A 25242-nucleotide genomic window follows, 5' to 3' on the forward strand; every position below is an offset into this window, starting at 1 on the left:
AATAAATAAATGGTCGGAACATGTGAATCTCGTGAAATATAAGAAATAATTAACTTTAAATCGAATACATTCATGTCACTTCTGGTGAGACGGGAAATTCTTTAAAACTTAATCAAAAATCAATTACGTGTATTAAGCTTACTTGATATTTTCTCTCTCTCTCTCTGTTTTTTTTTTTTTTTTTTTTTTNCCGACCACCACCATCGCACGGAAATCCCAAGACAATTTTTTTAATTGTTCGTTTTTTCGCTTTTTTGTATTTTTCTTGTATTGCTTTTCATTGGTAGTTTCATAATATGATACAGTTAAGCTCGTTACTGTTTTTTCTTTTTTTTCTTTTACCTACGTTCTCTTAAATACAACTCGTTCACTGAGAAAACCACACCGTCAAAAGAACCCTGTATGCGCCGATATCGTATATAAAGCGGTTTCAATCTTTAAGCATCGTCCGATTCGAATAGGAATAAGAATTGAATTTTCGTCGCACGTGCGCGAGAAATAATCCGTGCACTACAACCTCGCGGAGAAAGCTCTGGATTCTTTTGATTGGTAAATCGGTCGCAGCCCGATGAAAAGTGATCCGGTGATATTTATTCCGGTTCGTTCAGACGCAGGCGGGCGAAATCTTCGAACACGATATTATCATCGTCGTCGTTCACGTAGCAGGAGTTCTCGTATCGCGCTCTCTCCATGCTCTTGCTCTTCTTCAGCATGGCTTTTTCTTTTTCGATCGTGCCTGTGTAAAGGGAGAAGATCGATATATTGTAAATCGCAAATAAAGAGAAGAAGAGAAGGACGTTTGATAGAATGAGAATAAAATAACAAGATAACGCGTGAACGAGTGTGCTTTTTTCACGTTCACGTGCTTGCGTACTACTACTAATGGCGGACAGACGCCGATCAAGAATAGTATCTTAAACATACCGGGAGCTGGATGCATCAATTTGAACGGAACATCGGTGGCCAGTTCACCGCCCAGAGTGCCGCAGTTCAATTTGACTCGAACGGAATAGGAGATCACGATACCCAGAGCTTCAGCCGGACACTTGCCCTCGGCGACCAGAGTGGAGGACGCCAGATTCACATCGTCGTCCTGAGATAAAAAGAAACGAGAGGAAATAAGTTCCCCAAAATTTCGATCTACTCAATAAGTGTAACAAGCCTTTTTAGTCTTTCATTTTAAAATACTAAATTGCAATTTAATTTCCAAATGCAAACGGTATTTAGTACAATGTACTCTGAATTTGTTATTTAAATTATACAAGTAATTTTAATGCATTCGAACAGGTGCTGCACAATATTGTCTCTCGTTTCAGCGGCACGATTCTATCGCGGAACTTCGGATTAATATAAGAAAAAAGAGAGAAGAAAAAAAATATTGATTGTTCCACCTTGAGGTGTCCGTCGAGAGCAATGCCGCGCCGGTCCTTGTTGCTGCTGGCCAACGGCACAAGATAGAACTGCTTCGTGAAGGATGCGCCAGGCGTGATCGGGCAGCCCTCGCGAGTCTCTAAGCTGGCCACGTGCCGTGAAAATTGGGCATTCACCATCGTCACCTCGCAATGTTGCACCACGTAAAGCTATAGAGGGAGAAACAACCGAGATACAGAGACAAAGGTGAGATAAGGGAGGTAAACATTTACTTAATTTCACCGCGAAATACGCACCTTGATGTTCTTCACCGCCTTGCGCGAGTTGTTCGTCACTATGACGTTCGCCGCAACTTTCTCGCCGTGATAGTAGATCTCTCGGTCCAACGTGACTTCCAGGCTCAGTTTACCCTGGGAGAAGGTGAATCCCTTGAAAACCAGAGAGCTGGGGAGCTTACGGCCTCGCGACGGCGGAGCGTATTGCAGCTTCTTGATGGTGAGCGATACGGAGGATCTCTTATGTCCCTGATGAAAAAGAAGAGGTGTGAAATTTGTTGATGCATAATCGACGATCGACAGGCTTTAGATGTTCGAAAATATCCCCCCAACGACCTCAACGCGAGATAGCGGATCAAAAATCAGCTTAATTTGGCAATCTGCCCGATGGACTATGGATCTTTTCTCAGAGGACTCACTTAAGCCTCGTCTTCTAACGAGTTCAAGTAGACTACAAGGAGAATACAAGGAGAAGCCTTGTATAAAATATAACAAAAGGAAATTATATTATCCCCGATAGGGAAGTACTTAATTCCGAAGAAGCGAGCTGAAATGTTCATGAAACATCGAGAATAAATTCATGAAGGAGACGGCGCTAAAACTCGGCAGCCAAGACAAATATTTGTTCACACAGCGGAAGCTTAAAGAACTTTATATATTTGTCAACGCGTGTATTTTTGTCAATTAATGTTAATTTCTTCCGTCGTACATCCGTACGACTGATCTTTCTTGTGTTTGTCGATCAGAGTCAATCCCCTCTGTCTCGATACCTTGTCCTCTTCATTGTCCCCGACGAACACTTTCACGGCGTACTCGACTCCCAAGGGTTTTCCCTGATCGTCGTCACCAGGTTGCAGGGTGACCGAGCAAGGAGCAGTCTGCGGGAATTGGAAGGTGAAGGGATACGCGTTCGCACCCAGACGATTCAGCAAGCGATCCTGAATCGGCGTGGTCTCTTGCTTCTCCTTCTTCGCCGGTACGATCTGGTCGCGACACAACAGGAGCTCTTTGCTGAACTTGACTCCCATGACTTCGTCCTCCTCGCGGCCATAGCGGTAAGTCGTCGAAACCTGTAGATTGGCGGTGCAACGATTACGATGTCACTTGTCGCCGGCGACGAGCGCTTCTCAGGATCACTTTGCGATACGTGCGATCGAGAAACGGAGCCGGTAAACGAAGAACATCGAATCAACATCTCGAAATGTTGATTTTTATTTATCTATTTGTTTCTCATCTATTTATGGAAAATTATCCCTTTGATTTAAACAAAATTACATATAATCAATTATATATAATCGTTGTATCCGCCGAACGCAATCAATGATTTTCCCGCTTACCGGGAGGGAGGAGGGGTTTCTTTATTCACCTGACCGAAGATTTTGCGGCCCTGAAGGTAGTCATTCTCCACTACGAGCACACCGTCGATAGGATCGGTGTGGTCCAGGTGGTCGATGAAATCTCTCTTGCCCAGGTAGACCGTGACTTTGCCTGGATGATATATTTAAGCGTGATATTAACGGACACGATGAGGGTGAATAAGGGGGAGGATCGATCGACGTATATCTCGAGACACGGTGAGAATTACAAAATTGACCGATCACAGTCGAATTATAGGAGAATTCATCAATTATGATTGGTCAATTTTTTAAAAATCTTACGCCTCAAATTGTCATTGTTGACCTCTCCCCGCTTAATACAATCGTTTCCCCCGTGAGATTTCGCGCGAACATATCGTTAAATGAACTGCTTACCATTGGGGGTGGTCTTCTTGAATACTTTAACGGCTACGACGTAGGCCAAAAATAATAGCGGGAGCATCTGGGACGCGCTGTAGATTTGGCGGTTTTGGTCTTAAACGAACGAGTGGTTTGGCTTGAAATTTGTTTCCCGCCCAGAAGTGACAGCTTCCTCAGCGCGCGGTCAGATCTTCATATAGTCTCGCCGGGGCTTCCTCGCTTCTCGAAGCCGTATCGTTTCTAATGGGATTTACTCCGTTATAGAATCGAATCCTTAAGAAGATTACGAGTTGTGACACGCATCGGAGAATCGTCGCATTGCATTTTCATGCGGCGCCCTCAGTAAATCACGAGCATTCAATGACGCCAGATGATACCTTCGCAATTCGAAGGTATTTTTCTTCTTTTGCAGAACAATATTCCCGTGCGGGAACCGGCGACTGCAAAGTAAATCATTCGCGATATAATCGAGGTCGAAATAAAGACACGTAAAAAAGGACGGTGCGTTTTTTTCTTTTCCCTTTCCTCATTAGAGCGAAACAAATAAACGAATGTTTCAGTCTTAAGCTTATCTTTATTATACGATAATACGTGTTTATTTATACAATGTGTGTTGTTACGAAGATATTCATTAATCGAAAGAAAATCCTCTGAATTTTCAAACGATCGCTTCTACGTGTGCTTTGATCGCTCGTCGATAGACATTCGATGTGTGATATATATATATATATATATATATAATATATACTTTTTTCCACGTATATTGCTATATGTATATATGTATGTATGCGTGAACACCATCGGTACGATGTTCGCAAAAATATGGTAACTGAAAAACTTTTCCTTTTTCTTTTGCACAATATGAAAAAGGCAGTATATAATAATTCGAATGCCCCACGAATTCGTACGAGATATATATCGTTTCTTCGTTCGTAACGATCGGCATAGCCGATCGCCAATCATTTCGATTCAATTGTGTGTCAACAAGAATCCCCGCCGTTTTTAAGTAGTGTTTTTTTCCTTCGTTTTTTTCTTTTATTCCCGGCAAAACAAACATCCTACGTCACTAGAATATGAAAATGTACACAAGTCATCAGGAGAATCTCAGTTGAACTATCGGATCGCATCTTCTTTCTGAATGGAAAAAGAAAAAAGAAAAGAAGAATATATATCGCACGAATGACGCATTACAACATAAGAAACATTACAAACTAGAAAGAAAAAAAGACTTTGCGACAATAACGGAGTAAATAATAATGTAGTAATCGTGATAAACGTATTCTAGCAAAACAGGCACAGAGTTAAAAATCATAGCTGTATTCGTTATTCGTAGCGAGTTTGTTTTCATTGCGCGTTATAGAAATTCGTTGCTACCAGGGAACAGAAATGCCGATGAAATTTTATGAAATCTTTATTCCAAATACTTATGCGTTTCACAATGCTTTCATACAATGCCTACTACAGCCTACTTATTATCTCGACGCTTTTTTTTTATACGGCTCGTTCAACGCGTTTTTTTTATACCTTAAATGAGATCCTTCCTTTTTTTTTCCTTTTTATTACAAAGAATTTCCAGTAATCTGCAAAACGAAAATCACTTAACTGCGATAAATACCAATTTTACAATTAATCATACATCCTTTCTTTTTCTTTTCTTATTCGCGCAGAACGACGAAGATATTATCGCGATTTATTACTTCCTAAAACAAAAATTCTCTCCGACGGAACTCGAGGGATGAATCCGTTATCTCGCAAAAACCAGTCGAAACGAATTCATCATCCATTTAACAAGTTACGCTACATGTTACGCTACATATGTATCATAACTCTTGTATTACATCTTACAAATAATTCATAAAACAAGATCGATTCGACCGGCTAAATTTTGCATGACTTACATCGAAACCTTAAACGCTCGTTTTCGCTCGTCCTCGTTACGAGCCAGTTAGACTTCGAGAAAGGCAATCTCTCTCTCATTCTCTCTCTCTCATCTCATCTTAATCGTGTACACACACAGTTTATCTTTACCAGCCCCGCAAAATTCGCAGAACGCGTACGTTATAATACACTTGTTCGCATCGTGTGAGAGCATTGGTTGCTGCCGTGTATATACTTGAGCAATGTCTAAATTGTCGCACAGCAAACGGAAAGAGGATTATCATTGGAGAGTACTTCAATTAGCGTTTCCGACGCAATGCTCTCTATTCAAGAAACACGTACGAGGTGGTGGTCTAGAATTTTCCGCGAATTGAATTCCCGAAGCAAATTACGAGGAAAATACAGACGTTCGCGATAAGTTGGGAAGATCTCTCTCTCTCTCTCTCTCTATCTCGCTCTCTCTCTCCGCTTCCGAAGGTTATCAAGCCTTAGCGAAGCACCACCACACAGTGTTGGATAGAATGTGGTCTTGCGAACGATGAGTAACGATTTTGAATATGCAATTCTGAATGCATTGGCGTATATTTTACATTTTATATGCCAACACTGTTCCATCACACTACGTAGCCCTGCACTGTGTACACGTATCGTACTTTTCAACCGTAATAACATTTGTACATAAGTAGAATTCCTAGTACAGTTCCCTGATACCAGCGCACTTCTAATGTCGAACAGTACAAATATTGTATGTTAGTCTCGAAGGTATACATTAGGTAGATTCTCGTAGTTATGTGCAGTTCATCGCGGCATACACAAATCACACACTCATACACATACACACATACAGGCGCGCGCACACACAACTTTTTCTTTCTCTCTCTCTTTCTCTTCTCTACGAACTTACGTCGCTAGTCTCCGTGTTTAGTTCCTTTTTTTTTCATTTCTTTTTACAGGACACTTGGCTGAAACCGTTATCGTTTTAGAGGTGATTTTCGAAACGAGGCGGCGCTGCGAACCCCGGCAGCAAACGTCAAGCGAAATTTGTTTCACACAGTATAAATCTACAACCATGACGAAATATTACATAGTGCTTCCCTATCCAAGGAGAGAAAAAGAGATTCAGAAGGAAATCTCTCTCCCTCCCTCCCACCCTTTCTCTCTCTCTCATGATACCTCAATTACTTTGATGATATTTCATGTTTTCGCTGAGGAGGAAAAAATTCGGACCTGTAAAGTGACACTTACCTAATATTCCTCACAGAAGTATCTCCTTATAAATAAGAATCCTTTCTTATGATAGATCTGAGAATAAAAGAAATTACGAGATGATAACGATGAGAATGAAATGCACAAGCATCATTTTAAAATTACTCTTAGAAAAAAAAAATACGTATATATACTTACAACTTGGTGCAGCTGCAGACTCGAATTTCTTTTGTATTTGATCGTATGTGAATTTAACAAACGCGTCATACTGCTCGGAAAGTTTTAGATGTAAGATCTGATCGTATTCTTCTCGGATTTGTGTTTCCTGCTCCTTGAGCATTCGTTCACAGATTAAGCCAACCTGTAAAATCAACCTATAAGCCAATCTACAAGACCGATACTTATTTCTCGTAAGTGTTAACCAAAATATTTGTCTCCGGTGTGATATCAAAAAGGCAACAAAGAAGATATCTTCTTTTTTTTCTTTTTTCCCCCAGAAGATGCAACCGATTTTATATTCTACCTGTCTAAATGTGAAGAGGGGTTTCTCCAATTTTTCCTTGCCGCTAGAACTATGACTAAAAGGAGTTGTAGAAGAGGCAGCTGAAGTCAAAGGGCTAGAAGGAGCCTCTGTGTCAGATGAATCGCCACTGTTGGTCTGTGGATGAAATTGCAACTGCTTACGCCGTTGCATTCTGCGTATTTCTTCTCTGATATTGGCAGCCATTTTTTCTGTACAAACAAATACAATAACAGTTTAAAAAGGATATATATATTTTATATGTATAGTATCTCAATTATGTATGTATGAAAAACATAAATTGATAAAAGAAGATAAATAATCTCTCAAACAAAGTTGTATTCCCTCCGTTTATGAATTAAATCCTGGACAATGAAGAATGAATAAATTGATAAAATGATAACATTGATAAAAATAAAAATATCATGTAAGTTGATCATAAAATATTTTGATTTTTCATTGTAGCTTGCAAAAGCTTATATACCTGTGATGTCATTCTATATAAATTTGAATAAATTAATCTGTTGTTGAATAGAATATGTAACAACTATATGTCATTTCTTTCTCTTTGTTTCGCAAGCACAATTATATATTATACATATAATAAACTAGATTTGAAGTACAATTTAATTATATATACATGATACATGAGATATGCTTATGGCTAAGTTGGTCCTGTGAACTTTTGTGCTGAAAGCACACATTCAATCTTTATTTCTCATTACATGTTGAATGAAGATAGAATGATGTGCTTTCAGCACGAAAGTATATAAAGCAATGTCTACAATGAGAATTTGGTGTAATCTTGTCCACAATCTTGCTTTAGACGTAAGTAATCCAATTGACTAACCATGGTTCGTTTATAAAAAAAATAATCAATCGTGGTTGGTCAATTTCTTACAACTTGATGCTTAAATCTCACATCTTAAATTCTTACTGTAGACGCCACTTAAAATGGACTTAGCTTATATGTATTCATAATTTCATAATTTATTCATAATTATAATATAAGCTGTAGCATCTGCTCTCTCTCTCTCTCTCTCTACCTTGACTGATTAAGACAAACAAAAAGTTTGATTTTTCTTTTCTTTAGTTGAGTATATCAGAACCGATAAAAAGAATGGAATATTATTTTTAAAGCAATACAATGCATCCCTGATCATCTGATTGTAACTTGAATACAGAAAATGAAACGTTATTTCTAACGTGTGCAGTAACCACGGACATAAAAACAAACATAATTTCTAACGTATCCAATAACTGCCAGATGCTGTGTCACCGCGTATGACAGCCTCGCCGAAGGAAGGTAAGGAGATCCGCCGCGTCGTACGTTACCCGATATCGCGCATCCTCGGCAATGTATATAGGCGCTTCCGCTTTTGTGGACGTTAGGAAGGAAAAAAACAGAAAGCGAAAAACCGAATCTCCGAAGGAGGAACGTCCGTTACCACATTACCATATGATTTACGCGTGCCCCTCCCCACTCCCTTGGGATCGCCCGAATACGGGTTTTAAATCGCTGCAGCTTAAACTGCCCCTTCAAGATATTTCTCTTCTCCCTCGTTCTCCACCTTTAACATTCTTTCTATCTTGCTTTATGCGAGAAAAGGTGTGCGTGCATGCGAGAGAGAGAGAGAGAGAGAGAAAGGGAGAAATAGAAGGAGAAAAGAGAGAGAGATAGAGAGAGAGAGAGAGAGACGACGGTGAGCGATAGAGAGCGAAAGAGAAAATGGCCGTGGCCTGTGGGTAATTACCAGGCGTCAATTTGTTGGCTATCTCGCCGAACGGCGACTCCTTCTGCGGCAGCGGGCCGCTACGGGAGGTGGGCGAGGCGGCGACGGCCGAGCCGCCGGGCGAAACCGCGCACATGGGCACGCATCTCCGTCGCTTGCTTGGCCGGCCGTGGCTGTGCACCGGGTCGAACTCCAAGGACCTCTTGAGTGTGGCGCACGCCATGGCGTTGGTGGCGTTAGTGGTGCGGCACTCTTAAGCTCACCGCGTCCCGTGTACAACTGATACCCCAGCGCAGTCAATCGCACGGGCCGTGGCCCGGGATGGGCGGGCGGGGGAGGGGAGAACGAGGAGCGGAAGGAGAAGGACCGACGATCGAGGGGGAGAGTGACGGAGGTTCTGAGACAGGAGGGGAACTCGGGGGAGCGGCGGCGGCTGAGTAAGAGAATGTACGACGGCGTACAACGCACGGTTACCAGCCACGCGAGCGAATTGCCGGTGAGGGCGACCTCCACGAGTGTGCCTCGTCGATGACGCCCGCGTCCGGACGGATTGTTGTTGGAAATGCGCGCGACCGACCGACCGTGCGTTGCCACCACAAAACAAACAAACCTCCGCCAGAGCAATATGGCTGTTCACTCTATTCGAGAAGCGGTCGTCTCTTTTCTCTCTCTCTCTCTCTTTCTTTCCGCGGCCAACGCATCGCCGCTCGCTCCCTCTTTCTCTTGCTCTACCCGAGTTGCCGCAGCGCCACACCGACACCTGCACCCGGGCTGCGTTCGAGAACGTCGCTTTGGTGCAATTATTGTTCGAATCGCCGATACTCTAGTGCGTCGCTCCTGTAATTTAGTTCCAAAAATAACGGGTCTAATAATTCCGTAAATCCGTTATCCCTGTAATTTAGTTTAAGTATCTCCGCTACGAGTCGCCACTTTCCTTAACGAGAAACTGAGGTCGTAATATTTTCAGATGTACCACTGTATCTAAGCCAAAAACCTCTTAAGTCTATAAGTTACCTACATTCTGATGTAACTAAACCACACATTTATGTAGCTAAGTCATTAAGTCGCGTGCGATCTATATAATAATCTACGCAGGGGTGTACCCATCTCATTAGGATTTTCACTCACCCTTTTCTCCTTTATATGTATTTTTCTTTTTATTTTATCTTGGACGTAGACTAGTTAACCTGTAATCTAAGCCATCGAAACATCTACGACCTATTTCGAAAAGAACTATCCTTTTTCTTTCGGTTACTTTGGGAACACCCGAACGTTAATGTAAGCGATTGCGAAAATGTCATTGAATTTCTCTCCCTCTTCCTTTTTTTCCATTTTCATCGCTAAAACATTATCCGTCTTCTGGCGAATATTGTACTCTTTAGATATTCACTCATTCAATTCATATACAGAACTATAAAAATTGTTTATTTACCAACATCAAAAATTATATAGACCTTCTTGTCAAAATGTAATACTTTAATACACATAGGTCGGAATTATATAGACCTTCTTGTCAAAATGTAATACTTTAATACACATAGGTCGGAATTATATAGACCTTCTTGTCAAAATGTAATACTTTAATACACATAGGTCGGAATTATATAGACCTTCTTGTCAAAATGTAATACTTTAATACACATAGGTCGGAATTATATAGACCTTCTTGTCAAAATGTAATACTTTAATACACATAGGTCGGAATTATATAGACCTTCTTGTCAAAATGTAATACTTTAATACACATAGGTCGGAATTATATAGACCTTCTTGTCAAAATGTAATACTTTAATACACATAGGTCGGAATTATATAGACCTTCTTGTCAAAATGTAATACTTTAATACACATAGGTCGGAATTATATAGACCTTCTTGTCAAAATGTAATACTTTAATACACATAGGTCGGAATTATATAGACCTTCTTGTCAAAATGTAATACTTTAATACACATAGGTCGGAATTATATAGACCTTCTTGTCAAAATGTAATACTTTAATACACATAGGTCGGAATTATATAGACCTTCTTGTCAAAATGTAATACTTTAATACACATAGGTCGGAATTATATAGACCTTCTTGTCAAAATGTAATACTTTAATACACATAGGTCGGATAGGCTTAGATCCTAGACCATGTACACACTTTGTACGCCATTTATTTTCAACAAAAAAAAAAAAAAAAGAAAATGAGGTCGTAATATGACTAAACGATGAAGTCAGACATATTTCTATTTCTCAAGTGGTATAACTCAAAGGTTGACCAGACCTACTATTCATTATAATAACAGGTGAAATTCAATAAGCTATAACTTTCGTAAAAACAACGCTATAGAAGTCCTTTAAGAAGCACTTTAAAGCTTGAAGTCTCTAGTTTTAACCGCATTAGTTATATTAATGTTATCGTTACTTTTCGCCGAGATATTTCGAGTTAAACGAAAAATGGCGACCGCACAATTTCAAAATTTGTCTTTGAGTTTACAGAGCGAAAAATCATTTGATTCGAAAATGTGATACGGGCGTTTTAAAGAGAAAACTTTGAACTTTTTATGCATTTGTTAATGAATGTCGTAACGATATGCGAGGTCATTTGACGATCCAGGTTGCCAATGAAGGGTTATAATATATAATATAAAACGACACGAAAACCCGCAATTCATGTATTCATGATGATTACAAAAAGTTTTAAGGTTTTATAATTGTAACTTCTTCATTCTATAGTCAGTATATTTAAAAATAATTATAATTTGTTACTATTTTGTCCTTCTTATCCTTTTTAGTGACTAGGAAACATGGTTCTTGGTTGCATTGCATATATATAAATAAATATATATAAATATATATAAATATAAATATATATAAATATATATATATATACATATATAATTATAGCATATTATAGTATATTATTAAGTATATATATATATATACAGAAGAAATTTGCGGAAACTTTATTACAAGTTGTAAAACTTATAGTTGTACCTATAACAAAGTTCATATTCTACTAATATATGTTTTGAGTCGCATTATCTATATTATTTGTATCATGATGATTATATTTGATAAAAATGATATATGTATTCGAGTGCTCGAGACCATTTGGGTACTTCATGCGGATAGATAAAAAATTTTAAATTATTAAAATTGTAAAAAAAGGAAACTATATGGATATTATCCACACGCTTGATGAAGATAAAAATTCGAGCCATTTTTATCGCTATAAGGATCTGTGCACTGTAAAACTTTTATAAATACATTTTCCGGATAGATTTTCGCTTATCCAATAACTTTTCCGTTAAGTTTAGAACGTTTCATATATAAGTGATATAAGTAAATTTTACAATAGATATTAACTATATATTTGTATATAAATTGTTTGTGCTCTCTAACTGAATTATATGAATTTTAATTAGAAAATATATATTATCAGATATATATATATAAATGTTATATTTCTGATAAATATATACTTCTGATAAATATATACTTCTCTAATGTTTGTCTACCATTTGAAAAGATTAACCAATACATATAAATGGGAGACTAGTAAGAAATCCAGTTAGATACTGTTAGAGTCTGCTAAAGGTTGCTGATAAAAATTTAAGGGACATATTTCTAATCATTAATACCCGACGTGCTGCTACTTCCGCTTCTACTTACGCCATTTGACAATTGCATTTTCGTCATTTCCTCGAGCGCGTACTCATCGTCTGCAATAATCCATGTCACAATTGTAGTCGACATTTTCACGTAAAATGTAAATTTTTTCGTTTACCAAAAATATATCTCTAAACACTCATTGAAGATGATATAACAAAAAAAAAGTTTCCATTTCCTACATATACTGTGTATTTATTGATTTCTTTCTCTCACCTGACTCGTTATCGCTTAATTGGCGAGGTGAAAATTTGCATCCCCGTGCTAAGTAATATTTCAATTTACCCACACTGGCCAAAATTAAGCCGAGGAACGGTGGCGATGGTTTTAATGGTCTTGACAGATACTCGGGATGAAATTGCGTGGCTATATAGTAACTATGTCCTTCCAATTCGGCAATTTCCATTCGTACATTTTGATCGTCGCGGCCTACCGGAAAGATTTGTCACGTTCTTAACTCGGCATTATTTCATTATTTATTATCACTATTATATAATACCTGAACAGATGTCAGGACACTATCGTAACTACTATTTAGCGATGTCCTTAAAGAAAATACAATATATATAATTCAAATATATAACTTACCTACGAATTTTAGACCAGCTGCTTCTAAGTCCGCAATATATTCCGGATTTATTTCATATCTATGTCTATGCCTTTCTTCTATGACATCTTTATTATCATACAACTTCTCTGTAGAATAATGGATATTAAAAAAGTTAATTCGAAAAAAAAGACGTTTCATATCGATTAACTCGGAAAATTTTTCCCTCTTTTATGCCGAAAAAAATTCAAAAAGCATGAAAATATCATCAAAATATACTGGCGCATCACTTAACACTGATTGTACTGAATCTGATACGACTACTGGGAACACCGCTTCTGACACGTAATAAAACAAAATGATTACAACGAGTACGCAGAAACGCCTTACTGAAGTCTATCACTCACTTAGAATAGAATTATTGTTGATAAATTGCGTTTGTCTCTTGCCAAGCCTCATTGTTCCCCCCATCTGTCCTTGATTGTGTTCCGGCATGTCGATCACCAGCGGATAAGTGGTATTCAGATCAATTTCCGTTGTGTTCGCCATCTCGAGATTCAATACGTTTCGAGCAAATTCGATAACCGCCGCTTGTAGACCCAGGCAAATACCAAGAAACGGCTTGTCATTCATTCTGCACCACTTACACGCTTCCATTTTTCCCTCCATTCCCCTCTTTCCAAAACCACCCGGTACAATGACGCCGCTAGAAAAGGGGATAAATACAATTGATATAATTCTTCTAATATTTATCACTATCGCGAAATGTGCAAAAATAGTTCGATTTATTCCTAATCGCACATGAACATACATTTTGAATTGTCAAACCTACATATAAATTAGAATGTAAAGACATGTCGTGCTGAAGAACTCACTTGCTTCTGCAGAGCTGTTGCCAAGCTTCGTGATATAAAACCGGATCTTCTACTTTCGTAGTCTGTTCTAAATTGGCAGCTTCTATAAACTGCAAAGATAGAAGATATGATAATTATTCAATTCAGAGGAGTCGAATGGCTTTGACCTTGAGGTACGTTGTCAGGAGGAGTGTCAATAAGCGACGCTGAAATTAATTCAACGTTACTCAGGGCAACACACTTGACGACATATCCGAAGGTCAAAATCATCGAAGCTGACTAACCCTAAACTGAATAATTACCTAAAATATGTATAATCAACTTTTGTAAAGTCGCTTTATAAAACATATATGTGTGTATGATCATACAACATGTGCACGTCATTTCAAACACTCACACCATCTTACCGTTAAGTTCAATTTATATCCGGCCTCGATGGCAGCGTGTTGCAACGCCTTCGTGACAGACGCGTAAGAGTCCTCGAGTTTCGTATATTTGCCGACTAAAGCGATATTAACATCCTTACGTAGATGATCGACGCGTTCCGCCAAGTCTCGCCATTTTCGCATGAAGCAACGCGGACGCGGCATTCCGATATTCAGCTGTAATCGATCATTCAGAAATTCTATGACGCCTTGGTGTTCCATAAGAAGCGGCACCCGGTATATGGACGTCAAATCGTGTATAGTTATGACCTACAGTCGATGGTAATAATTAATGACGTATCTTGCATGTTTCTTCATGAAAATAATTGGTGTAATTACACATAATCAAAATTCTATATTTAACATATCTTTTTGTCGATAAATTTTCCTCCGGTAATTATCTGTAGTTAATAAAGACATCTCCCTCGTAACAATCTGTTAAATAGAAAGAAATATTTCTCTGGCAATTACCTGTTCTGGAGCCACATGGCAAAAGTTCGAGATCTTCTCTTTCGCCGAATCGCCAATAGGCATTTCCGATCTACAAACTATGAGGTCAGGGGACAAACCTAAACCACGTAGTTCTCTCACGCTAGATTGTGTTGGTTTTGTTTTAGGCTCACCGGTTGACTTCGGCTGAAAAAAAAAATGTATATTCTAGTAAATAGTTTTAAAAAAGGAGCTGCTGGCAGCACAGCGAAAAGTAACGCAGTCAATGTTAATTTTCCAAAGTTTATCACGGAACTTTACCGTCGAATGCACATTTAAACTGAAAGGGCAACATTTAAATATAAATGTTCTTACCTGTGGCACCAATGAAACATGAGCGACACAGAAGTTCTCCTTTTTTACCCTGAACTGAAATTGCCTGAATGCTTCTACAAATGGCATCCCTTCTATATCGCCTATCGTACCCCCTAATTCCACTATGCAAACCTATAAAGGATTAGGAATATTAAAATAACTAATAAGTTATATAATTGCAATATAATAAATAATTATATACTTATAGGTATATATAAAAACAGCACATAAAGAAAATCGGTTGTTTTCTTTTATTATACATTATCTTATGTGAAAGAATGAAACTTCATATGTAGTCCCCTCTTTTTCAGTTTTAATTTATGAGAAATTAATTATAAATTCTAAGATCTTTAATTAAAAATCAGAAAAATGAATATCGGTTCTCTTTCTCGCACAAATCAAAGTTTATCATTTAGCAATATGTAACAATTAAAATATTATTTCATTTATATCAACAGTACCTCCGGTATAGTTCCATCTTCTGTTACAGACTGATTTGCGACTCTCTCTACCCATTCTTGTATAGCATCAGTGATATGGGGCACCACTTTGAAGAACAGTATCTTCTTTTAATTAGTACAACACATTACATATTATTTTTATGACATAGGTATTTTTGTACCTTGTACTGTCTTCCCTAAGTAATCTCCACGCCTCTCTTTTGTAATAACATGTTGATAAATTTTCCCCGTAGTTATGTTATTGGCACTGTGAAGAGTAATGTCCAGGAAACGTTCATAATTGCCGAGGTCGAGATCCACCTCTCCACCATCGTCGAGTACATAAACCTCTCCTGTTGTATCACGTGTGAAAAGATGCTTAGTTAAAATATACTATCGTAGAATGCAAAAGAAGAAATTTATAGGAGGTAACAGTAATATGAACGTATTTTCCTTCGAGGAATACCGTTGCTTGTTTATCTTCTCGGAACAATGGAAGCGTAATGTTTCATTGGATATCAAGTAGCACTTCTGACAAGTGATAAATGCAGGACAAAGATACTGCGTTGGCAGTGATTGTAGAATTGTATAATTAAAGCAATTTAAAGCATAATTATATCAATGTTAATTGCTTCCAGTGCGTAAAATCTCACGTGTAAATACTTGCATTATTGCATCGATGCAATTATTTCATCAATGTATCGTATAGGCTCGTTCACTTGTACGCTCTCTCGTATTGGCAGCGTCATTCTATTCTTATCATCAATTAAATACCGCAGGAAGACAGAGTGATGCTCTGCCGGCACGATAGCGGCCGATTCGAGCGCAATCGACAATACGTAAACCATCGATATCTTTTGTACACACGTGCAGAACCGGAAGACTGATCGTCAAGTGGATTGGCGGTAAAATGGCGCTGGCACATGGCTGACCAATTTTACCGCCATAAAATGTAGGTCTATCACGGGCTAGTCGATCAAACCATTTTTATTCGACCCTGCGACATCGTATTATTTCATTCAAACGATTAATTTTCTCTCTCTTTCATCGTTGAGATAAGAACAAGAAGCGAGTAACGCTATCACGCAAGTATAACGGTGGACGGTTTGAATAGAAGCATAGAAATCGAGCTCCATCATTAAATTCTTAAGAACCACCACTATAGTCTACTCGTACGTCAATAAATGACACGAAAATTTGGCGTGACGAACCCGTTGACTCCGGTTATCGGGATAACGAGGAGAAAGTACCGATCGACGTGGGACCCACTTTCCCACATTGATTAAGCACATAATGTCGCGCTTGATATCGTAAGCGTAACAGTTCTCAATTCGCGCGAGAAAAACTATTTCCTTTTTTTTTCGAGGAATTTTTCGCAGGCATGCGAAGGCGCGCATCGTTGCGTGCGCGCTGTGTCTCTTTTTCTGTCCGCGCACGCACGCACAATCCGTTTTATCCTTCAACCGCAGTATCGTACCCTCATTTCTCGGTGCGTCTCGAATTGACGTTTCTTCCGAAACGATCGACGAAACGTCGACGGGAACATCTACGCCCTACTTACCGTGCTCGTACGGCGAGAAGGTGCCGGCGTCGATGTTAATGTACGGATCGATTTTGATAGACGTCACATGGATGTTACAATGCTTGAGAATGGTGCCGAACGAGCTGGCGATGACACCTTTGCCCACGCCACTGATAACTCCACCGGTCACCAAAATGTACTTCATGACTCCCTCGAAAAATAAGGATAAATTTAGTGAACGTCTGTGCCGTCGGAAGCGCGAGGATTGTCGCGTGTACGCGCCGCCTTTCCCTCTTCCTCCTCCTTCGACAAGCGAAGGATGTGTACGTCAATGGCACGTTGACATACCCCACTGAATCGTACGATATGCTCGCTGAGCTTTTATAGGTGACCCACACACATCGGGTCGCAGTGCAGGCCTTGGGCATTACGACACCCCGTGCTTCACTTTCGGGAAAAGCGTAATCTACAGTGGGCAGTAGCAGGAGTATGTTTGTAAAAAGTAAGAATAAGAAATTGACCAATCATATTCGAATGTAAGGAGAAAATTCGTGGTGGCGCACACAGTGTGAATTCCCGAACTCAACTTCAGTTCTGCTGACTCGTCCCGAACTAGATTTAGCGAGTCAAGTTGATACGTTGGCTACTCTGTTTTATCCAACAGAATCACGACTTGAAGACTTGACATGGTCTTGGCAGAAAAGCGGAAAGCAGAAAAGCAGCAGCCGATCGGGGGCTCGATTCTTGAATCATTCGTAAGTATTTGTAACTTGCGAGTGATACCCAATAAGCGTATTGCTCTTATAGAATATATGCACGCTCATTGGATATCACCCACAAATTACGTGTACGAATAGTTATGAATGATTAAAGAATCGAACGCCCTAGAATTCGCGCTGTTAATCGATAGTTTCCACTTTATCTAGCTTACTATCAGCGCGAGTTCTGATTGGCTCCTGCTTTCCCATAAAGGTGTGAATTCTCTTTTACATGTTGAAAGAAAATAGAACGATTCTTTCAGCATGTGCGAGACAAATTGAGCTCAAGTCAGACGCATAATTGGTTGCTTTCAACGAACACAACAGTTGCACAACGGTTCGTCAACGTAATTGATCTAACTTTAGGGATCTAACAGTAAAGACCAATAATCATGCTCATTGATCGCTTCTTCCGCTGAACGCAACCATTCGGTCTGTTCTTTATAGCTGCGCTGCTGAACTGCTGCAGTAAGTCGAAGTGAGGGAACATGTACTTGTTTTACTTCAACTTATTGCACTAATTCGGCAATGCAGCTATAAAAAACAGACCAATTGTTTATACACGACGTATATACACACACATCATGACATTTATATAAGTACCATATACATATACACACACACACACACACATATACACAGTACACGTGTGCATATATGAGTGCGGCGCGTCTAATCGAGTAATAATTGTGAAAGCGCCTGTGATATTTCGAGATGTCAAATTCGACGGAGATTCGCGGCAAGTATCTGTCGTTATTCCCCTGCGGCGAAGAGACGCCCATCTCCCGCGGACGTGTAAGGACGCGCTCCGTCGTGTTTCGTAATTGCGCTCGCGTGGTTGCGCGTGTAAATATTTGCATTGGGTGTCGTGCGTCCGATTACACGCGGTCTTTCGTGGAAGAAACGAAAGAATATCTCGTCGTCGCTTCGGACCGCCCTCCCCCACCGTAACGCGAAATTCTCGACGCGAATTAATCGTCGCGGCGCACATTTGCGAACTGTATCTTGCCGCACTTCCTGCATATTTATGAGACGGGAAATAAGGATTCGATCCTCTCTTCCCGACGTGATTCCAGATTCGATTCTCGCACAAACGTCTGAAACTGTCATTTGCGAGGTAGGCGTAAATATGCGCGCAACGGTATGTAGCGTGCGATGAAGCAATTACAAGATATCCTGTCGGCGAAGTAGCGGATTGTTGAATGAATATTTCACGTGTATATAAATCGGACGGGTCCCTTAGTAGAACGCCATCATTTCGACGTGTTATTCGTGTTGTTTTGAGGTATCATGTATTTTATATGGAATAATTGTATTTTTAATATTATAATATAATATTATCTGAATGCGATTATATATATTTAAAAGAAGAAATTGTGCATAATTTTTGTTTCACCGTATTGTAATTTAATGACACAATATTTCTTTTGCTATCAAAATTATTATATTTAATAATGATGTAATGAGATATATCTAAAGAAGATATATATATATATATATATATATGTATATATGATTGTATTATATCATAATAATGATATAATGTATATTCTTGATAATGTGATAATTGTGAAATTATACATATTTTATATAACTATAATTATGAAAATGTATGCAACTGTAACCGTAATATACTATAATGTATATGTAGTGATATCGTGTGACTGAAACTATTGGTATACTATAATCATATGACTATAATTATGATAACATCTGTTATAGCTTTTTCAATGTTTAAATATTAATGTTTACAATAATAAGTGATATTTCACAGAGAAGTAGAAAGATGCTATGGCTGCTTCCGTGTCACATAATGACGAGGAGGAACTGAATGGGGAAACGGAGTCAGAAGCCAGTAGCATATACCATGGCTCGGTGATCTCCACTGTACCTGATCGCCATGGGTTTTTGGGCGGTTCTCAATATAGTCCTGAAAGGTGATACTATGTATTCTCATATTATAAATGTTAAATACAGATCTTCTTAAAGGCTCAAACTTAAATATAAAAAGAAATAGCTAATAAGAACCATAATATAATTCTAACATATTTTGATATATCGTAGTAAACAATCAACTATATAACAATAGTTGACTGGACATGTATCTTTTGGTCAACAAGTGATATTCTTCAGTAGTTGTATAAATGTCGATGAATAAAATTGATATTAATTAGTGAAGATGAGGACGAATTACTTTGATAACGTAACATACTATTAATTGCAGAAAACAAGCTGTACCACCCGATGTGATACTACGGAGAGAGAGAAAATGGATACAGATGTTGAACAATTGGAGCATTTTCATGACCGCAAACTATCGCAAGGTCCGTGAGAGGTGTCGCAAAGGTATACCACCTTCCGTGAGATTGCGCGCCTGGTTGAACCTTTGCGGAGGTCAGCTGTTGATGAATGAGAACCCGAACCTGTACGAGGAGCTCATCAAAAGGCCCGGAGATCCCAAATACATAGAAGATATTAAGAAGGATCTCCATCGTCAGTTCCCTCATCATGAGATGTTCGTGGAAAATGCACCCGGCCAGCAAGAACTGTTCCAAGTGCTCAAGGCGTATTCCATCTTGAACAGCAAAGTGGGTTATTGCCAAGCCCAAGCACCCATAGCTGCGTTCCTGCTGATGCACATGCCGGCGGTACAGGCGTTCTGGTGTCTCGTAGCGATATGCGACAAGTACCTCGTCGGCTATTACAGCCAAGGCATGGAAACGTTGTTGCGCGACGGGGACATCCTGTTTGCTCTTCTCAAGAGAATCTCTCCCGTCGCATACAAACACTTAGTTAGTACAAACGAATGTAATCATAGCGATGCGATTGAATTTCACTTATTTTCGACACTTTTGCGTGGGAAAACTTTACCGTGATTATTTTTATGAGCGTAATGACAGAAGGAGAATGCCATTGTACAATGTAAATATTTTTTGGTTTTTCGAAAAAAATAATTTCGCAGTATTTTTCTAACGAATGGCGACACGAATGACAGATCCGATTGTATTGCCGTAGGCTTTTGTGTAATTGTAATTCGTGCAATTGTGTGGAAATATTTATATCGCTGTTTGCTGTTTTAGAAAAAGCAAAAAATGGAACCGATCTTGTATATGACCGAGTGGTTTTTGTGTGTTTACACGCGAACTTTGCCGTGGGAGAGTATCTTACGCGTATGGGACATGTTTCTCTGCGAGGGCGTGAAAGTGATTTTCAAAGTTGGTCTGGTATTATTGAAGGGTAGTTTGGGTCGCTCGTCGCTTGCTAAACGTTGTCCGACGACTTACGAAACTCTCCAAGTCCTAAGAAATCCACCTCAGAATATCATGGAGGAAGAGGCTTTGGTTTATCAGGTAAACTTTTTTTTTTCCTGACGTAGATATCGTTAGCATTTTTATATATTTCAAAGTCGTGTAAAAATGTCCACTGAATCAAAATTGTAAGAGATAACAATTTTGTTTACACACTGTTGTGATGCAATGTTGCAGATTCAGAGGTTGAATTTAAGCGAGGAGGATTTCGAGTACGAACATCAGAGACAACTATTGAGGAGGAAAGCAGCGGATCAAGCGGCTCTTTCTACTACCAACCGAACTGACTGACCGTTGAATAGTTAGGCGGAAAAATATGGGGCGAAATATATACAATTAACTGTATACTGTCCCAAAGTGTGCCTTCCCTTCCGTTCTTCTGATACCGCACACAGATTCTACAGTTTGAATGTTTAGAAGTTATCGCATGTTGAACAGAATTGGAAGATCTAACGAGAAAAACAAGCGCGTAGGTACGTATACTTGCAAGGCAGAAAGTAATTTTCGTACACTTCGCACACACACATACACACACACACACACACACACATATACACATGTCCACATTCCTCGAGCAGTTGGAGTACATTATTTATCTTTACTTCCTTTATTACAATAGTGTACGCGTATTATAAAGAGAGCACAATATTTATAGACTCACATAGTTACTACTACTAACTTAACGGTATTTTCTCATCGGTATATTTGTAGCTAGCGATAATGATCCTCGCGATTGCATTATCGATATTTATGTACAAAAATCTGTCGCATTTTTAAATAAAATCTATATGATAATGTTACTAGAAATAAATATTATCTTTCGTTAATCGTTGATCTTGTTTTGTCCTCCAATGATCGCGAATTCGGATGTAATATACTTGAGGCTCCGGGATATGGTCGCTGTGACTGTTCTTGTTTAGTGACGTCAGAAGCGAGAAAACGCATGCCAGTAATTGTTTGCGTTATATACATATATCGATATTTCCGCGTTTCTTCACTCTTCGTCTTCCAACATCATTTATTTATTATGTACACTGAAAATCTTTTGCAATCTTTTGTCGCACGTAAGCGTCGAAGAACGTCTTTGTCTCGTGAACTTTAACATATATTACCGAACTTCGATGGTAAAGGCACGGAATGTACAGTTTTGATTGCGCACATTGTCACACGCGAGAACTAGCTGCGCGGAAATTTCTTCAACATATCGCTGTCCATGGCATTCGTCACGAAGGCAGTTAAACGCTGGAAGTCGTCGTCGACTACGCGCGCGTTAAACAGCTGAAAGTGCGGCAATTTCGGCAGAAATAACACGCCCATCATGAAGAGGAGCGCCATGCTGATGAAGGTGCCGATTGCCACAAACAGCGGATTCACGAGCTGCTTCTGACTACCGTTCTCCGTGTTCTCCATATTTTCGGTAGCTGCATATATCGGTCCAATCTGCAAAGAAGAAGAACATTTCTCCATTTATGTGGTCTGATCGCCACTTATGGCGATAACATTTGTATATTATTAAAATTACAATAAGTTTCCCCGCGTATTAATAATTGATTGAAGTAATTCTTACAAAGCGCTTCACAGATTTCGTGAAATTTCGAGTTATTAAGTAGTAGTCGCTACGATCGTCCTTGTTTGTAATGACTCGCATCCTCGTTGGAGCATACTTTTTGCGTGCAAAAGGATCTGTTACGCCGAGAGAGAAAGAGAGAGAGAGAGAGAGAGAGAGAAATCGCACGTCTAACGGACGAGACGTGGCGGCAGCAACAGGTTCTCTCGCCACCGAAGAACAAAACTGTGTCTTTTCGCTTACCGCACTGGTTTGGTGATGGTCTCTCTGCAGCTCGGACGCGAAGCTCTTCAGCGGAAAGAAGTAATAGTTATACATCGGGTATTTAAGCGGCAATCGCAGCTGGGTGCTGACCTGCGGCACGTTGCCGCCGCCTGCGGCGTTCAACGTCTGTGCCAACGCTGACAGGCTGATCGCTGACCCTCTTTCCAAGGCCTTCTTGTACAATGCCGCGAGATCCATTCGTGTATACGCCAGCGGTTGCTCCGGCTGCTTCACCTTGGGATAATTGGCGGCAGTGGCGTCTGAATCTCGCACCTGCGACATATTTCCTGTTTTGATGTCCTTCCGAATGTTACAGTCCTCGGCCATAACACACATCGTAACACACATTGCCATAACACATGTTGCCTAGGAGTTTTAGTGAATTTTAAGGGTCTCTTTTTTAACATTTGATGCACAAACTCGAACATTTTGACATAATATTTCAGAAATGTTTTTAAACTGTTACTTAATAATATTATATTTTTAAATATTAAAATTATGACGTAGAAACATTATCTTTAATGTTCCGATCCAAATATTGTCAACGTTGTATGCAACATTAAGAACTACATATTTAAAGACGTTACATGTTATAAAATATTGTAATAACGTTGTGTTGTAACGATTTCTTGTTTGCCGGGTTTCTTATTTTTACCGATTTCGTGTAAGCTCGAAACGTACCGCATAATACTGTAATATATTGTTTGAGGCCAACTGAGCCATGTCTTCGGCAGGTAGATTCGCAGCCGACTTCTGTACATTCTGATGCGCATTCGGTTGCAACTCCTGATGGGCATTGTTGTGGGCGCTGAGCTTGCGATACGAATTATACTGAGTGCGACTGTCCTGATAATCCGCATGGTTAAAATCGGGGTTCATTGACAGACGATCGTGCGTCACCACGTTAGACGGCACATTTAATTCCTGAAGCTCGATCATCACCTTCTGGAGATATTCTCCGCTCGACTCGGCGCCGCACGTTCCAGCATTGATGATGATTAATGATATTAATACGACGAGCCCCGACAACGGCTCGTCTTTTCTCCGCGATTTCTGCAGTGAATTCATGTCGAGTCGCTTTGCTAACTTTTTAACATCTGTAGAGGGAAAAGGTTTCTTTTCGTCATTCGAGAATTTGATTGACACCGGTCGACAAACTTCGTATCGTAAATTGTGTCCTTTTTGAACTTCATCCCTTTTTATATTTATATTTACGTATTGGGACGGAAAATGATAATTCAAAAAAATTACTTAACTGTACTGGAAGAAATAAGCTATATTTTAATTTATGCAAATTAACGGTATAAAGTATGAAAATAAAACAACAGAGCACATTTTTACTATAATTTCTATATATTTATATATGGACAAATTTCATATATGATCTTTCTTCCCGGGTAGATTGAAATAGACGTATTATTATCTATCGATATTCGTCTGTCATAGCAAAATATCATAGATGCAAAAGATCTTACGTATTTGTTAGCAAATCTTCTAGCTTCCATGACGTTGATAACATAGTCGAAGCACATTTTTACTTCGAAGAATGTGACACTTATATACCTTATAAATTATACCGTTGAATTATTTCCGGCTATATGATATAACAATTTCTAATTGAATGAAACTCAGCTCAAACAGAACATTCGATCGACATTGCACCGAAAACAAAACAAAATATAATATTATTCGTAGAAAATATTATCTTTTGTGATAATTTATAATTATCGAAGATACATGGTAGGACTGAATTTCTTCTGAATGAGGGAAGGTATCGTTGAAATTAATTTCAACAATTTATTCACACCGAGAGATGTACAAGACGAGCGCGAGCTCCGCGCGCGTTGTTCGGCATGCGTGCGCACAGTCGCCCCGGATAATCGAAAAGTCAAATAAATCGACCCACAATTCGTGTGTCACACAATTCGTAAAACGTGCACGATGTCGCGTCTCCCTTATTGCGGAGGTATATACGTGTATCGGCTCGAAGACGGCGGAAAACTCCCGTGCCCGATCGAGGTAGATCGTCAAGCGGGTTTGCCGAGATACTACCGTGAATGGACTGAATTACCTTCCTTTACCGGTACACATATTCCCCACCATATATTCGGCGAATTCCCGCCATGTGATTGCGCGATCGAATATGGATACTTCACGGATGTTTCGCGTTCTGTTAAAGTAATCATAGCAATTTGACCAAAAGAGAGAGAGAGAGAGAGAAAGGGAGTTAGTCTGAAATAATTAAATCCATTGTGAATGTCTTTCGTACATTAGTCAACTCAGTTGCAACAGTTGCAACAATATTCTTTAAACAATAATAAACAATTTTCTTCATAATTATATTACATAAAATTTAACACAAGGAAATTTTATAG

At 39.2% G+C, this 25242-nt stretch overlaps 5 protein-coding genes across 8 annotated transcripts; 1 reads left to right on the top strand and 4 right to left on the bottom strand.

Annotated features, from left to right (window-relative positions):
• Window positions 1-510: 510 nt before the first annotated feature.
• LOC106744065 (arrestin homolog) lies at window positions 511-3770 on the bottom strand. Its single transcript, XM_014618482.1, has 7 exons — window positions 3398-3770; window positions 3013-3134; window positions 2417-2716; window positions 1668-1895; window positions 1392-1580; window positions 925-1093; window positions 511-736 (listed from the first exon to the last, which is right to left on the bottom strand). Exons 1-7 carry the CDS (start codon window positions 3462-3464, stop codon window positions 591-593), a joined length of 1221 nt encoding a protein of 406 aa, XP_014473968.1. The 5' UTR covers window positions 3465-3770; the 3' UTR covers window positions 511-590.
• A 166-nt stretch (window positions 3771-3936) lies between these two features.
• Window positions 3937-9454, bottom strand: LOC106744079 (akirin-2). 3 transcript variants are annotated; one of them, XR_001374422.1, is made up of 6 exons: window positions 8741-9454; window positions 6990-7198; window positions 6665-6827; window positions 6506-6562; window positions 6165-6321; window positions 3937-4516 (listed from the first exon to the last, which is right to left on the bottom strand). XR_001374422.1 is itself a non-coding variant. In XM_014618508.1 (5 exons), the coding sequence occupies exons 1-4, from the start codon at window positions 8940-8942 to the stop codon at window positions 6552-6554; spliced, it is 585 nt and encodes a 194-aa protein (XP_014473994.1). In that variant the 5' UTR covers window positions 8943-9454; the 3' UTR covers window positions 4776-6321; window positions 6506-6551. The 3 variants fall into 3 exon arrangements, 1 of the variants encoding a protein (XP_014473994.1); XR_001374420.1 differs by lacking the exon at window positions 3937-4516 and adding an exon at window positions 4776-4962; XM_014618508.1 differs by lacking the exon at window positions 3937-4516 and having other exon boundaries at window positions 4776-6321.
• Window positions 9455-12143: 2689 nt separating this feature from the next.
• On the bottom strand, window positions 12144-17175 carry LOC106744442 (CTP synthase). Its single transcript, XM_014619229.1, has 11 exons — window positions 17010-17175; window positions 15631-15801; window positions 15470-15555; window positions 15009-15140; window positions 14676-14840; window positions 14187-14474; window positions 13801-13889; window positions 13333-13631; window positions 12967-13074; window positions 12595-12807; window positions 12144-12431 (listed from the first exon to the last, which is right to left on the bottom strand). Exons 1-11 carry the CDS (start codon window positions 17173-17175, stop codon window positions 12337-12339), a joined length of 1812 nt encoding a protein of 603 aa, XP_014474715.1. The 3' UTR covers window positions 12144-12336.
• A 980-nt stretch (window positions 17176-18155) lies between these two features.
• LOC106744398 (TBC1 domain family member 10A) lies at window positions 18156-21843 on the top strand. 2 transcript variants are annotated; one of them, XM_014619148.1, is made up of 5 exons: window positions 18156-19013; window positions 19503-19665; window positions 19953-20520; window positions 20809-21078; window positions 21214-21843. In XM_014619148.1, exons 2-5 carry the CDS (start codon window positions 19520-19522, stop codon window positions 21325-21327), a joined length of 1098 nt encoding a protein of 365 aa, XP_014474634.1. In that variant the 5' UTR covers window positions 18156-19013; window positions 19503-19519; the 3' UTR covers window positions 21328-21843. The 2 variants fall into 2 exon arrangements, with proteins under 2 accessions (XP_014474634.1, XP_014474643.1); XM_014619157.1 differs by having other exon boundaries at window positions 18156-18467.
• Window positions 21844-21953: 110 nt separating this feature from the next.
• LOC106743421 lies at window positions 21954-24399 on the bottom strand. The gene is made up of 4 exons (XM_014617247.1): window positions 24343-24399; window positions 23549-23983; window positions 22847-23140; window positions 21954-22476 (listed from the first exon to the last, which is right to left on the bottom strand). The coding sequence occupies exons 1-4, from the start codon at window positions 24397-24399 to the stop codon at window positions 22213-22215; spliced, it is 1050 nt and encodes a 349-aa protein (XP_014472733.1). The 3' UTR covers window positions 21954-22212.
• Window positions 24400-25242: the final 843 nt, after the last annotated feature.

This window comes from Dinoponera quadriceps, unplaced genomic scaffold (genome assembly GCF_001313825.1).
Source record: "Dinoponera quadriceps isolate SergipeBrazil2010 unplaced genomic scaffold, ASM131382v1 scaffold9, whole genome shotgun sequence".
Lineage (NCBI taxonomy): Eukaryota > Metazoa > Arthropoda > Insecta > Hymenoptera > Formicidae > Dinoponera > Dinoponera quadriceps.

Excerpts from the sequence above, each read along its gene's own strand:
- LOC106744065 (XM_014618482.1), bottom strand. The coding sequence starts at position 3,464 with ATGCTCCCGCTATTATTTTTGGCCTACGTCGTAGCCGTTAAAGTATTC. Across the intron at positions 3,135-3,397 it reads CAAGAAGACCACCCCCAATG|GCAAAGTCACGGTCTACCTG; the intron begins GTAAGCAGTTCA and ends TATATCATCCAG. Across the intron at positions 2,717-3,012 it reads GCCGCAAAATCTTCGGTCAG|GTTTCGACGACTTACCGCTA; the intron begins GTGAATAAAGAA and ends GCCAATCTACAG.
- LOC106744079 (XM_014618508.1), bottom strand. The coding sequence starts at position 8,942 with ATGGCGTGCGCCACACTCAAGAGGTCCTTGGAGTTCGACCCGGTGCAC. Across the intron at positions 7,199-8,740 it reads AGCCAACAAATTGACGCCTG|AAAAAATGGCTGCCAATATC; the intron begins GTAATTACCCAC and ends TTGTTTGTACAG. Across the intron at positions 6,828-6,989 it reads CCCTCTTCACATTTAGACAG|GTTGGCTTAATCTGTGAACG; the intron begins GTAGAATATAAA and ends TTGATTTTACAG.
- LOC106744442 (XM_014619229.1), bottom strand. The coding sequence starts at position 17,175 with ATGAAGTACATTTTGGTGACCGGTGGAGTTATCAGTGGCGTGGGCAAA. Across the intron at positions 13,890-14,186 it reads GATATAAATTGAACTTAACG|TTTATAGAAGCTGCCAATTT; the intron begins GTAAGATGGTGT and ends CTATCTTTGCAG. Across the intron at positions 13,075-13,332 it reads CAACAATAATTCTATTCTAA|AGAAGTTGTATGATAATAAA; the intron begins GTGAGTGATAGA and ends ATTATTCTACAG.
- LOC106744398 (XM_014619148.1), top strand. The coding sequence starts at position 19,520 with ATGGCTGCTTCCGTGTCACATAATGACGAGGAGGAACTGAATGGGGAA. Across the intron at positions 19,666-19,952 it reads TCTCAATATAGTCCTGAAAG|AAAACAAGCTGTACCACCCG; the intron begins GTGATACTATGT and ends TATTAATTGCAG. Across the intron at positions 20,521-20,808 it reads CCGTCGCATACAAACACTTA|AAAAAGCAAAAAATGGAACC; the intron begins GTTAGTACAAAC and ends TTGCTGTTTTAG.
- LOC106743421 (XM_014617247.1), bottom strand. The coding sequence starts at position 24,399 with ATGTGCTTCGACTATGTTATCAACGTCATGGAAGCTAGAAGATTTGCT. Across the intron at positions 23,984-24,342 it reads GAAGATTTGCTAACAAATAC|AAACCTTTTCCCTCTACAGA; the intron begins GTAAGATCTTTT and ends AATGACGAAAAG. Across the intron at positions 22,477-22,846 it reads ACCATCACCAAACCAGTGCG|ATTGGACCGATATATGCAGC; the intron begins GTAAGCGAAAAG and ends TCTTCTTTGCAG.